Genomic DNA, 13,628 nt, shown 5'->3' on the forward strand with positions numbered 1-13,628 from the left:
CACTGTGTGCCACTGGCACGCCAACATTTTACAAGTCAAGGCTGCGGATGACAAGGGGCGGGAACAAAAGTAAACCGTGTTTACTTTCATTTCCTGTCGCAGCACCGTGTGCCACAGAAAATGCCTTGGTGGGCCACATGGTGGCTCGCAGTTCGTATGTTGGCCAAGCCTGTATTAAAGAAATGCTAGGTATGGCTTCTTATAGGACCTGACCATCACAGCTGCCACAGCTCCCCTCCAACACAGCACTAGGGAAAGTGCCCACTAGCACCATTCCCACCCCCCCCCCCCATTAGAGGAAGCACCCCATTTGAACACTGCTGAAGTCTCACGCCCATGGGCCAGCCTGATTTATGGTAATGACGACCAGCTCTAATCTTTTAAGTGTGGCTGCACTGTTCTTCTACAGTACTGGTTTCAAGTATTTGTTTAGTTGGCTATTTCAGAGATGATCACAGAAAAATGCCTAACATTTTACATTGCCATCTGGGTTTCAAAATGAATACCTCAACAAGGTAATACTCCAAGTGGAATGAGATGTTTCAAACAATTTCATAACTTCAGAGCCATGATAGCAGCATATCATTTACCTTAACACTAGAAGCATAAATGCTGTAAATTCAGGGGGGAAAAAACTACCATGCATAGTTATGCCACCTTCTGTGTCTACTGATCTTGTCTCTGTCTAAAACTTAAAATAAAAAGATTTATATAACAAATGTCAGCTGCAGGATAACTCATTTGCTGTAGGACTTAGTGCTTCTTTTTTCCAGAAAAATGTTTTCATAGGGGCCAAGAAAGAACTTCAGTATTAATCAAAAGTGCTGGTTTGCAAAGCCTTGACACAGACAACCAAGGAACCATTGGCTGACCTTCTGCAGTTGACTTAGACCTGGGTGTAGGGAAGAGAAAACTGACATAAGGAGAACTTTTTTTCCTGTAGACTGTTATTGATACTATTCAGAGAAGGCGATGGCAGGCCTTGAAAAAAATAGTTTCCAGCAGCCTGGAAGCCGTCCAGGTGAATCACTACTTAGGGCTGAGACACTGGAACCATGACCTTCTACACCAGAGAACACACTGCAGCTCCCTTGTTTCTTACACTGGTTTTATGTCTCTGTAGCTCTTGAGAGGTTGAACACACTTATTTCTGATTTGCATCAGCAGTAAGGAATGCAGAGCAGGCTTCTCTTGCTCAGAATATCAAGGCCCACTGTGGTCTTATTCAGATGGTTGCAAGTGAAGAATAACTATTGAAGTGAATGAATTTACATAGGGGTAGAACCATGATTAAATGCTAAAAAATTATTTTTGTGCATAACATGTTCCCACCTTCATAAAGTGGTATTTATGTGAGGATCAGTATCTGTCTTAAACTAGTCTGAACTATGACCACATTTCAAACACTCACCTGTATTTGCACTATCAACACTATCAGCTTCATAGAGAAAATTCTGAAAGTCTATTGATCACATTCACTGGAAATCATTTGTCCATTCGTGCAATGGAAACAATTAGCCAAAACACAAGACAACATATGTACAGTAAAACGTTAACACAATATCAGAGAGTTCAAAGTGTTGGATACCTTGAAGCTATCATCACTCCTCAGTTGAAAGGGTATGTTTTTGTTTGCCTTTATGATATATACAATTCAAAATACATTTACTTTGAAATTCAAAGCTTGTTAATTTGAAACACAGGAAACCAAAAAAGAACAACTTTAAATTCTGTCAATGGGTAAATCAGATGGCTGGCCCAACATTCTTGCACTTAGATTGATCTAAGCAGAAGAAAAAGGGGTCTGAGATCACTGCTCTTGGTCTACTTGTCTACACTAGGTACTCCTTGTGCTACATCCTGTGAAATCTGCTTAATTAGTCACTGGATAACTCATTTTGTTCTCATCAGTTAATAAGGTCACCACATGGATGAACCAAGTCTGTACATAGCCATAGTAATTTGCATGCATGCAGATTGCTACTGGTATGCTTATTTCAAACCCATTCATTTCGAATTTGGTATTTTTTGGTCCCCCGTGTTTCAAATTAACAAGGTTTTACTGAATCCCATCTCAAAGAATTTGAGTCCACTCCTGCTTACTTGTTTTCTAAAGATCAAAGTAAAAATGTAGCCATCTTTTTGAACAGACACTAAACACTGCTGTGCAATGAGAACTAGAACCTGATTCCTCAGATAATGTTCAGCTGCTGTCCACTTGGTTAACAATGATAACTGGTATTCACAAAATATGCATTGCCTGTTTTCCATCTACTTGTGTGGCCTCTATCATCATAACAGTCTAGTGCCTCGCCCCCACTGACGTATTTAGTCTAATAAAACCCTACTGTGGTGGCGAGACGCACCCACAGGCTCCTGATGGGGAGAGGGTAGTCCCCGTGAGTCCCAAACCCCACAAACAGCCCCCCTGCAGGGGGAACTTACCTCCCAGGCTGCAGCTGGAGCAGAAACCGTGGCTGCGTGAGCCGGAGTTACACCGGCTGTTTAAGCAGATGTTCCCCAGGCGGGGAACAGCTGAGCCAATCACAGCGGCCGTTCCAGCCGCCGTGGGAAGATTTAAAAGCCCCACCAGAACCCAGGGGGTGGGGGAGGAGGAGAAGGAACATGCTGGCAGTGAGCCCATCAGACACGCTAAGGCTCCTGCAGAAAACAGGAGCAGCGTAGCCGATTCAACGCTGGCAGGCAGAGCAGGGGAGGCGTTTGAGCCCCCTGTAGGAGGCTGGGGGAAAGGAGGCAACTCCACACCCTGCTCCTCTCCAGGGGTCTATTTCTTTTGAGGAAAAAAAGAGAGAGAAGAGGCTTAAGATCACAAGCGCCCTACTCAGAGGCGCTGAAGTAGGTGCCAGCCTACATTCATATAACCTGCCAGTCACTAAGACGGGAAGGCTACTCATTGAAGTGGGGGGGTGCAGCCTGACAAGTACCAACAGAACCGACCCAGATGTGGGACGCCCCCTTGAGGCAAGACGAGGTTGATCAAGTATGGCCAAACCACCACTGCTGGCGCCCATCCAATTGGCGAGTGGATGGGGTGTAGGGGAGGCAGAGCCCTGTGGAACATCGCACCCGAACCATGAGTACTTCTGTCCCTGGGGGGCCCCCAGGAAGAATATCTCCACTAAACCCTCTCTTTATATATCATAACACCAAGTCATGGCAGGCAAGTTGAGGGGAGGGGCCCCACACCAGATGGGTAGTGCATCACTCAGGGAACCCCCACTTATGGTACTTCTCATCACACCCACACAAAGTATTTTTTACCATTATGGCAAGAGAGAACTGCAACTCAGAGAGACAAACATTCTGATTACATTTAAGCATGTGCCCAATTTCATTATCATCACTACTCATAAGCCCTAAATTGTGCACGTTTAAGTACTTTGCTGGATCACGGCCTAGGTGACTTACCTAACATCACCCACAAAGTTTGTGGTACAGGGGCAAGAACTGAACCCAAGTTTCAAGAGTCCACATTTAAACATTTATCACAAGAATATCCTTGCCCTCTCATTGAACCACTTTTAAAAGTAAAGCTTTAACAAGTCTCCTGTTTATCTGATGCTTGACCCTGCAGCAACATGGAATCTTAGCACTCTCTCTATTCACTAGGGCGAGTCATTATGCATCAGAACTAGATCACAATGTGACTGTAAATTATTTTTGCAAGATGTAGGGCTCACTGGAGTAGTGACTAATATAGGGGTGGGCAAAATATGGCCCGTGGGCCAGATCCTGCTCACCAGGCCATTCTATCCGGCCCACAGGGCACCTAAAAAGTTGAGATTCATATTTATTTGCTCCTGGCTGCCTGTCAAAGATGACAGAAGTCAGGGCAGTAGGACCCAGGAGAAGAAAGCAGGACTCAGAAGCAAGGACAGCCCCACCTCACCCCTGCCCTGTCCCACCCCCCTGCACCCAAAAGTTTCTGCCCCTGGCTGCATCACCGGACTGCGGGGCCATACCAGTACCCCAGGGCCAGGAGTGGGAGGGGTGTGCGTGTAGTGAAAGAGGCATACAGCATGTGTCTGTGTAATGAGGGAGGGAGAGAGAATGTGTGTTTGTCTGTGCAAAGTGGGGGGAGCGAGAGAGAGAGAGAGAGTGTAGTGAGGGAAGCACAGAGTGTGTGCGCAATGAGGGAGGGGGGAGAGGGAGAGTGTGTATGTGTGCGTTCATAAGGCGAGTCCCTCAAGCACACCCCACCATACATATGCACCCACACCCCCCTCACACTGCCATACACACAGACCCCCACACCCTCCTCTCACACGCCATTCACCCTTTCCCCACACAACCCTCCACAAACCCCATACCCATTTCACACCCCACATATCCATACACCCACATGCTCTTTCACCCTATCCCCCACACCTATCCACCCCCCAGACACCCACACCCTCCCCCACATATAAACACACCCACAGCCCCCCACAAATCTATACCCACCCCCCATTCCCCCTACCCGACCCAACATACAAGAGTAAGACTTCATTTTAAGCTATTGTGCTCTATTGTCCTCTATATACACTATACAAACGCGTGTAAATCAGGACAAAAATATTTTTTGAAATCAAATTAATGAATGTTGTAGATGTTTGCTTTTTAAAATATAATTTGGTATTTGTCTGGTTCTGAGATGGCAATACCACTTGCTGAAAGGAGTGTTTCCAGGAGCAAGGGGAGGGACTTCTGATAGCAAAGTTTGGGGGTTAGGGGATGGGACTTCTGGTCCCAAGATGGCAACCAGGAGGCAGGGCACCTGTCAAGGGGCAGGGCTACCCATGTGGCCCTTGACAGCTTGCCAAAATTTGCTAAGTGGCCCTCTACCTGAAATAATTGCCCACCCCTGGACTAATATAAGCATTGATCAGTGCATATACAACTCGTATTACTAAAGTACTGAGCAAAGTAGGCCTCATCAAAGGATGATCATACACCCAGTAGGGCCTTTACCTGGAAAGGGCCTGCAAGGTAAGGCTTTACAGACCTCTGAGAAAGCTGACATAGACTCTGGCCCTCACTGCCTCTCTACAAGGCAGCACCTCCATGCACAAGGTGTGGCTCTGGTTGCTAACCAACTCCCCTCCCATCCCAGCCTGGCATGACCTGCCCCTAGCCCCGTGCCAGCAGAAGCCAAAGACAAGAAAGAAGCCTCTGGCTGCCAGAGGTTTTTGCCTGCTGCACCCGAGTCTCTTCCCAGCCTCCCTGCCTGAGAGCCTAGGAATGCAGGTACAGGCCAGGGACTCCCACTGAAGGAAAGGGGTGGGAGTGTGGGGAGCCATGCACTATGGGGCTGAGCTGGGCTGGCCCTGCATGCTGCAGCAGTGCAGGAGTTGTGCACTACGGAACCGGATGGGGCTGGCCCCACAGGCTAACACCAACACAGCCGGGGACTGGGGTGTGAGCATGGAGAACTGTATGCTATGGTGCTGGGCAGGGCTGGCCCCACTTGCTACCACCACATGCAGCTTCAGAGACGCTAAGGACCCCCCAACATATTCGAGCCACTAGCATATCCACAAACACACCCACACCCTCCCACAGCCCCCACACAACCCACCCCCCAAAATAGAGGTGCACCGATATATCGGTGCCGTATCTGATTGGCATCAATACAAGGAAAATTGACTGCATCAGCAATCGGCTTTTTTTGGCTGATGTGGCCGATAATACCACTGATAAATTCCCTGTGCATGCACGCAGCTGCAGTGCAGCACATAGGTGGCCAGGAGTGCAGCCCGGAAGCGTGGAGAGCAACCAGGTGCAACTGGTAAGTCTGTTGTGAGGGAAGGGGCATAGAAGGGGGCAGATCAAGGCCCCCGTGGTGAGGGAGGGAGTGGGGCTGGGGCAGGCATTGCCCAGCCAGGGCGGAGCGTGGGATGGAGCAGTGAGCAACTCATCTGGGAGTGCAGGGGGAGGCAGCTCCTGCTGCTACATGCACCCTGGGAGGGCATATGCGCCTGGATCTGCGTGTGGGGAAGGGTGGGCTGCGCTGCAGCTAGGGGCTCGGGTGGTACTGAGCTCTTTCTGGCAGTAGGGTTGGGCTGGGGCTGTGTTCAGTGTGGGTGGTGGCAGTCCTGGGACAGGGAAGTATGGGGGGGTTACAGTGAATTTTGGGGTGGTTGCAGCTCCCCGCCCAGCGCCACCACTGCCAGCCTTGAACACAGCCCAGCCCAATCCCCTGCCGAGAAGAGCTGGCGCCACCTGGCCCCAGCCTACAAGGGCAACCCACTCTCACGCCACACACAGATCTGGGAGCACACGCCCCCCCACGCCCTCGTGGGGTCATGCAGCAGCAGGAGCTGCACCTCGCCACGCCCCCGGATGAACCACACGTGGCTCCATCCTGCACTCCGCTCCACAGTTCAGCACCTGCCCCCTGCCCCAGCCCTGCTCCCTCCCTCCCTACTGGGGCCTTGATCTGCCCCCCCTCCCCCAACGCCCCTTCCTCCACAACAGACCTACGAGCTGGATGCTGCTCTCCACGCTGTCTGGCTGCATATTGGAATTGGTATTGGACAATATGGCTTGTTAAAAATCAGCTATCAGTATCAGCCTAAAAATTCTCTAGAGGTGCATCCCTAAACACATACACACCCTCCCCAACAGTCCCATACTCCCCCATCCCCACCATACCCACATACACACCCATACCATCCCCCACACCCCTCCCCCACCCATGACACAAAATATACGTAAGACTGTATTTTGGGCTACTATGCATTGACTCTAAATATACTATGCGAGCACACATAAATTAGGACAATTTTTTTTTAATAAAATTAAAATAAGTTATAGTAGATGTTTGATTTTTTTAGTGTGTGTGTACATGTATATATATATATTTTTTTGTTTGTTTGTTTGTTTCAAGACGGCATCCCCCCCCCCCCCCCAAAGGAGTACTTTCAGGGCAAGGGGAGGCACTTCCAGTGGCAAAAGTCAGGGGTTGGGACAGGACTTCTGGTCCCAAGGTGGCAGCCAGAGGGCAGGGCACCTGTCAAGGGCAGAGCTACTACCCTTGCGGCCCTCAACAGCTCACCAAAACTTATTAAGCGGCCCTCCAGTCAAAATAGTTGCCCACCTCTGTTCTAAAAGCTGATGCCCTGTTTTAAAGGCTCGTGCCAGAGTCCAAAAGATATAAAAATGACAGAGGGTCCAAGGATTAGGTAGATGTTGACATTTGCTAGGTAAGCACTTAATGGAAACAGAATTGTTTTGATCTACGTATAAAAGCAGGACTGTAAACTTTTGGAACTTTATATTAGGTCCAGGGTAAGAGTAGGCAACCTCTTCTGGCTGCAGGCCAGAATGATCCACCCAGAGTCAGAGGTGGGAAATGCTAGGAGCCAGCCATAGTCAGCACTTGCCCCTGCAACAACCTGGGGAAAGCAAAGGCAGCCAAAGTCTCCTGATGCTGAATGCCGCTGAAGCCCCATATCTGTGAACCAGATCCAATGGTTCTGCAGGCCAGATATGGCCCATAGGTCACAGATTGCCAACCCCATGTCCAGGCAATGCTACAGGCAAGTTGTGCCTGTATCTTACCACAAGCACTGAGGACTAATAGCTTGCAACCCTTTGGCCAAGTGTATTAAGTGAGCTTGTGTTTTGTAGGTAAAAAACCTGGATGAGCCTTGGCCAAACTGAGTCTATGGCAGGGGTAGGCAATTATTTTGGGTGGAGGGACACTTACTGAGTTTTGCTAAGTCATTGACGGCTGCATGGTAGGCAGCCAGGGGCAGATAAATATTAATTCTCTAAAATTTTTAGGGGCCCTGTGGGCTGGATAGGATGGCCTGGCAGGCCACATCCAGCCCCTGGGCCACATTTTGCCCACCCATGGTCTACAGTCATTCTCAGTGGAATACCAAGGTCTCCATGGGAACCCAAAGACAACTTCATTGACCCAGCAAACAGAAAACACATGACATGCCCAAGCTGAAGAGTACTCCCTTTCAATCCTGGTATGTTAATGCTTGACATATGATCTTTTTCATATTGCAGTAGCTTGACCTCCCCTTGGAAGGTCAAGATCCCTCCCTGGAATTTCTTCCTTGTATCTTTACAATTTGGTATTTTCATAGTTTCACAGTTCATAGGGTTGGAAGGGACCTCAGCAGGTCATCAAGTCCGACTCTCTGCCATGGCAGGAAAAAGTACTGGGGTCAAACGACCCCAGCAAGGTGTTCGTCTAACCTCCTCTTAAAGACCCCCAGGATAGGAGCCAGCACCACTTCACTTGGAAGTTGGTTCCAGGTCCTAGCTGCCCTGACTGTGAAGTAGCGCCTCCTGATATCTAGCCTGAATCTACCCTTTGACAGCTTGTGACTGTTATTTCTAGTCACTCCTGGTAGCGCTCGGAGGAACAGGGACTCCCCCAATGCCTGCTGGACCCCTCTGACTAGTTTGTAAACAGCCACCAGGTCCCCCCTCAGCCTTCTCTTGTGGAGGCTGAACAGGTTCAGGTCCCTTACCCGCTCCTCGTAGGGCCTGCCCTGCGGCCCGATCATGCGGGTGGCCCTCCTCTGAACCCTCTCAATGCTGTCCACATCCCTCCTGAAGTGTGGCACCCAGAACTGGACAAAGTACTCCAACTGCAGCCTGACCAGTGTCGCATAGAGGGGGAGGATCACCTCCTTGAGCCTGCTTGAGATGCATCTGTGGATGCACGACAAGGTATGGTTGGCCTTCCTGACCGCGTCCCCACACTGTTGGCCCATGTTCATTTTGGCATCAATAATGACTCCAAGATCCTTTTCTGCCTCTGCACTGACAAGAAGGGAGTTCCCCAGCCTGAAGGTATGCTGCTGGTTCTTCCTCCACACGTGCATCACCTTGCACTTGTCAGTGTTGAAACCCATCCTGTTCTCATCTGCCCACCCCTGTAACCTGTCTAGGTCCAATTGCAGACTATTCCTCCCTTCTAGTGTGCCTACTTCCCCCCACATCTTAGTGTCTTCAGCAAATTTGAATAGGGTGCTTTTTACCGCCTCGTCCAAGTCACTGATGAAGATGTTGAACAGCCTGGGTCCGAGGACCGAGCCCTGGGGGACCCCACTGCCCATATCCCTCCAGGTTGAAAATGTCCCGTCCACCACCACTCTCTGGGTGCAGCCCTCCAGCCAGTTAGTAACCCATTTGACTGTGTAGGTGTCGACGCCACAGTCCCCTAGTTTTTAATGAGAATGGGGTGAGAAACAGTGTCGAAGGCCTTCCTGAAGTCCAGAAAGACTATGTCCACTGCTACCCCTGCATCTAAGGCTTTTGTGACCTGGTCATAGAAGGCCACCAGGTTGGTCTGACAGGACCTGCTTCTAATGAACCCATGTTGGTCGCCCCTAAGCATAACCTCCCCTGCTGGTCCCTCGTGGACATGCGCCAGGACAATTCTCTCAAAAAGCTTACCCAGGATCGAGGTAAGACTAACTAGCCTATAGTTTCCTGGGTCTTCCTTCCTCCCTCACGCATTTTGAATGCATGAGGTTTGACAGAATAATATTTTTTGTCTTGACTGCATAATGCCTGCATTCCCAGTACATTCTAGCACACCATGAGCCCAGCAACATGAAAAAGAAGCTATGTTCTATCTGTAATTTTCTTCACCTGGCAATTTCTTCAGTAACCAGGCATATAGCTTTTAGAGCCGTCTCCACTTTAGTGCTGGCATCTGCATTCACATTGCTTCCCTCTGAGGCCATCACACTTCATTTTAAAGTATTCTTTCATTGCCTTTGAGCTTTGGGAGGCACTTTCACTGCCTGCCTTGCATCATTTGTCAGACGTACTGAGGCCACAATTCAACATTCACATTAGTTGATGCCAGCCCTATTTCACAGTTACTGAAAGGCATCATACAATGTCATCTCTCTATGTCCTAGCCCCTTATTATTCAGCCTACTGTTGCTTGAAATCAGTTCTCAACACCCACGTTTATCTATAAACAAATGTTGCACGTGTAAGAAGATATTAGAAGAATGAACAGGAAGCTATTTCCGTTACATATACCCTCTAAACATCTATTATACTCCTTGGCAACAATAACATACTTCCCTGTACTCTTGCCAGCTTCACAGCTTTCAAAGTATTGCCAATCTTCCTAGAAATACATGTCCTGTTTTGATAAACTTAGTAAAACCAAAGCTTAAATTGACCACCTTTCTTTCACCCAAACAACAGAGCAGTCTAGAAGCTGCTACTTCATGACACATAGTTTCCCGTATTACACAAGTCCAGGCACACAGCTCTGACTTGTTCATCTGACACTGCCACTGAGCTGATAGGAAAGAAATGTGAAAATACACATGTAGGTAGGTTCACTGAGGCCAAAGGAAAAACTACTGTTGCTGCAGAACAAAACAAAAAGGAATCTTAAATTCTGATCCAAAGTCGTTTCAGTTACTTCAAGCAATTCATTTGATGCAGGCATTAAAAGACAGTTTTACCAGCTCAGCACCAGAAAAATGAATTCGTATTTATAAAAGAGAATGCTTGTGGTGGAATGTTTACAAACCTCAGAACAATGCCATGTCACTACTGGAAAAAAGAGAGCTTAGATTTCTGGGGACAAATCACCAGGGCCGTCCCTGGGAGGGGGAGGGGGGGGTGAATTGAGGAGACCACCTCGGGCCCTGCGCTATGGGGGGCCCCGCAGAGTGGGATGGAGCAGCAGTGGCACGAAGCTGGGCAGCGCAGCGGCTCCGTATCCAGCCGCTCGCTACAACCCCCCTCCCCACCGTTGAGGCTGCCACTGATGGCGGCAGCAACAGCTTCTTCGGATCTGGGATCGGAACAGGGGTGGGGCCCCACATGGGCTAATTTGTCCCGGGCCCCGCACCCTGCTTGAGTCGTCTCTGCAAATCACCCTTTTCTCTCTAAGAACTACATAATGTAATAAGGGGCTAAAGCAGCCATCCAGAAGAGTGTTAAGATACAACAGTTTATAGGTTAACATTCCCCCTAAATACATGCTCTGTATAGATGTGTGAAACTGGAGAGATTAAACCACTGAATTATCACAGGATTTTCTCTGTAGCCTTTGCTTCTACTTCTCCATCTCTGTAATGCCAGCCCTTGGCATTTGACAACTCTAGTGAAAAGCAAGCATGTGTCTACTTAATATTATTTTTTAAAGTAGAGGTGCACCAATACTTCAGTCCCATAACAGATCGGCACCGATATAGAGAAAATTGAAAGCATCAAAATCGGCTTTTTTTCCCTGATGCGGCCAATAATGTGGCCGATAAATGCCTTGTGCCTGTGCGCAGCTGCAGCATGCAAGGGGCCAGGAGTGCAGCCCAGCAGCTTGGAGACCAGCATCTGTCTGGTAAGTCTGGTGTGGGGAAAAGGGTGGGGGGAAGACAGATCGAGGGTGAGGGAGGGTGTAGGGCTGGTGCTGTTCAGCTGGGGCAGGTGCAGGAAGGAGCTGGGAGCAGCTCTTTGCGGGGTGGGGGCAGCTCCTAGTGCATGGGCATGGGGGTGCCCCCAGATCTGTGTGCAGGGCAGGGCAGGGCAGGGCAGGGCAGAGCAGGATGTTGCTGCAGGCTGGGACCAGGGGCTGCACTGGGCTCTTCCTGGTGGGGGCTGGGCTCAGCTGCACGGCAACGGCACTGAGAGGGGGAGTTGGGGGGGGGCTACAGTGAATTTTGGGGTGGCTGCAGCTCTCCTCCTCTGTAGCCCCCCTCCCAGTGGTGCTGCTGCCACCCACCCCAAGCATAGCCAGGCTGGCACAGCCCCGGCCTCAGCCTGCAGAGGCAGCTTGACCTGCCCCGCACAGATCCGGGGGCATATGCCCCCTCCCCATGCCCTCCAGGGGTGCATGCAGGGTGGGAGCTGCCCCACCCTGCACCCCCCAGGACAAGCCAATTGTGGCTCCCATGCCCCACCCCAGCTGAGCTGCGTTTCCCGCACCATGAGGTCCTCAATCTGCCCCCCCCCCCCACGCCCCTTCCTAACCTCCCCCCACCCCTTCCACTACACCAGATTTACCAGCCTGATACTGGTCTCCAAGCTGCTGGACTCCATATTGGGCTGCATATTGGAATCCAAGCAGTATTGGCCAATATGCCTCCTTAAAAAATCGGCCATCAGTATCAGCCCCAAAAAATCTCTATCGGTGCACCCCTATTTTAAAGTGAATAGGATTTTGTAGCTTCTTGGAAAAATATCTTATCCAGCAATGGAATGCAAGTGAGCAACAGAAAACTTTGCATTTGTTATCTGAAATGTTGGCCCTAACAAAATGGCACAGGGGAAAGTTTCCTTTCAGTGAGACCTGAAAAGATTGAGCTAAGATATACATGTCACCGACACACTGCTTAGTGTTCAGGAGGCAGGGACAGAGCATCAAGAGCCCCGAGAGCAACAGGCATGAGTGGATCACAGCAAAGCAGGGCCGGAAGGGACCTCAGGAGGGCATGTAGCCATCCCTACCCAAAGCACCCCGAACAATCCCGCAACTGCGCTCCCAAAGGAAACCCACGTGCTCAAGCGGAGCCACGGGAAAGTCGCGAGGGCCCGCCTACACTTGCCCGCGGCTCGGCGTCCCGGGAGCAGCCTCTCCGGAAGGCAACGGCGCCCGCGGCCCGCCGCCTCGGACAGGGGCCCTACCCCTCAGCTGCCCCAGGTCCGGGGCCAGGCCCCGAGAGTCAGGAGCTGCAGCCCCCGGCCCAGTGCGCAGAGCGGCGCCCGCGCCACAGGCAGCAGTCCGGACACGCAGGCGGCCATCCCGCCGCTCCCCTGCGGGGTGGGAACCACCGCCCCGCCCCGCCCCGCCCCGCCCACCAGACGGCACCTTCGGCCCGCTGAGCAACGGGCACAGGCGAGCCCGACCCGACGCGACGAGCCGAGCCGAGCCGAGCCGAGCCAGGGGGCGGGGGCGCTCTTACACTGGAAGGCTCCCGGGATCCCCACCATCGCCGGCCCCGTACGCGCTCCTCTCTACGCCAGCGCCGTGGTTGCGCGCGCACCAGACAGGGCGAGCGGTAACCCCGCCCCCAACCTCCCCGCCCCTTCCGAGGCGTGTGACGTCAGCGCGCGTGGGGCTGAGTGCGCTGGAGCCCGGGACTGGCCAGGCAGCGAGGGGTTTGTGGGCGCTGCTCCTGCCTTTTCTCGGAGGTTGCGAGGCCAGGCGGCCGCGTGAAGGGCCTAGCTCTTTGGAGCTGGACTTGCCTGTCCGGCCCCGCGCTCCCGGTCTGATGCTGCTCTCCTTCTCCTCCAGGACCCTCCGCCTCGCGCAAACGATGCCCGTGCAGTTGCAGGGTGCTGTTGTAGGGTATCCAGTGGAATGGAGCCCGAGCCCTCATTGTGATCATCAGGTACATTACAAACACCAGCACAGCTTTTGCTTGGTGAAGCTTTTGCAGCTAGTATGTTTAAGAAGAGAATACAACCCTTAAGATTCCACTTTTAATATTAAGTGTCGTTTCTGATTTGCAAAAGTGCCTGTAAAGGTGGTGCTTTCTGATGGCACGTGTGTTTGTTGTCTTGTTGACTGCAAACAAAATGTACTAATCTTACAAGTAAAAAGAGTGGTTGATGATGGTGCCCTGCAGCTCCCTCCCCCCCAAATTTCATTACTGATGCAGTGTGAAAATCAGGTTGGGCTCTTTCCT

At 51.0% G+C, this 13,628-nt stretch overlaps 1 protein-coding gene across 2 annotated transcripts in view; it reads right to left on the minus strand.

The window, feature by feature from the left end:
• CBFA2T2 (CBFA2/RUNX1 partner transcriptional co-repressor 2) overlaps nt 1-13,004 on the minus strand; it is a 117,591-nt gene extending 104,587 nt beyond the window's left edge. The window contains exon 1 of one of the 2 annotated variants that reach the window (XM_006271336.4): nt 12,903-13,004. In XM_006271336.4, the coding sequence (XP_006271398.1) occupies nt 12,903-12,930 (28 nt within the window). In that variant the 5' untranslated portion in view covers nt 12,931-13,004. The other variant, XM_059733255.1, reaches the window with a different exon arrangement.
• Nucleotides 13,005-13,628: the final 624 nt, after the last annotated feature.

The sequence above is a fragment of the Alligator mississippiensis genome, chromosome 9 (assembly GCF_030867095.1).
Source record: "Alligator mississippiensis isolate rAllMis1 chromosome 9, rAllMis1, whole genome shotgun sequence".
NCBI lineage: Eukaryota > Metazoa > Chordata > Crocodylia > Alligatoridae > Alligator > Alligator mississippiensis.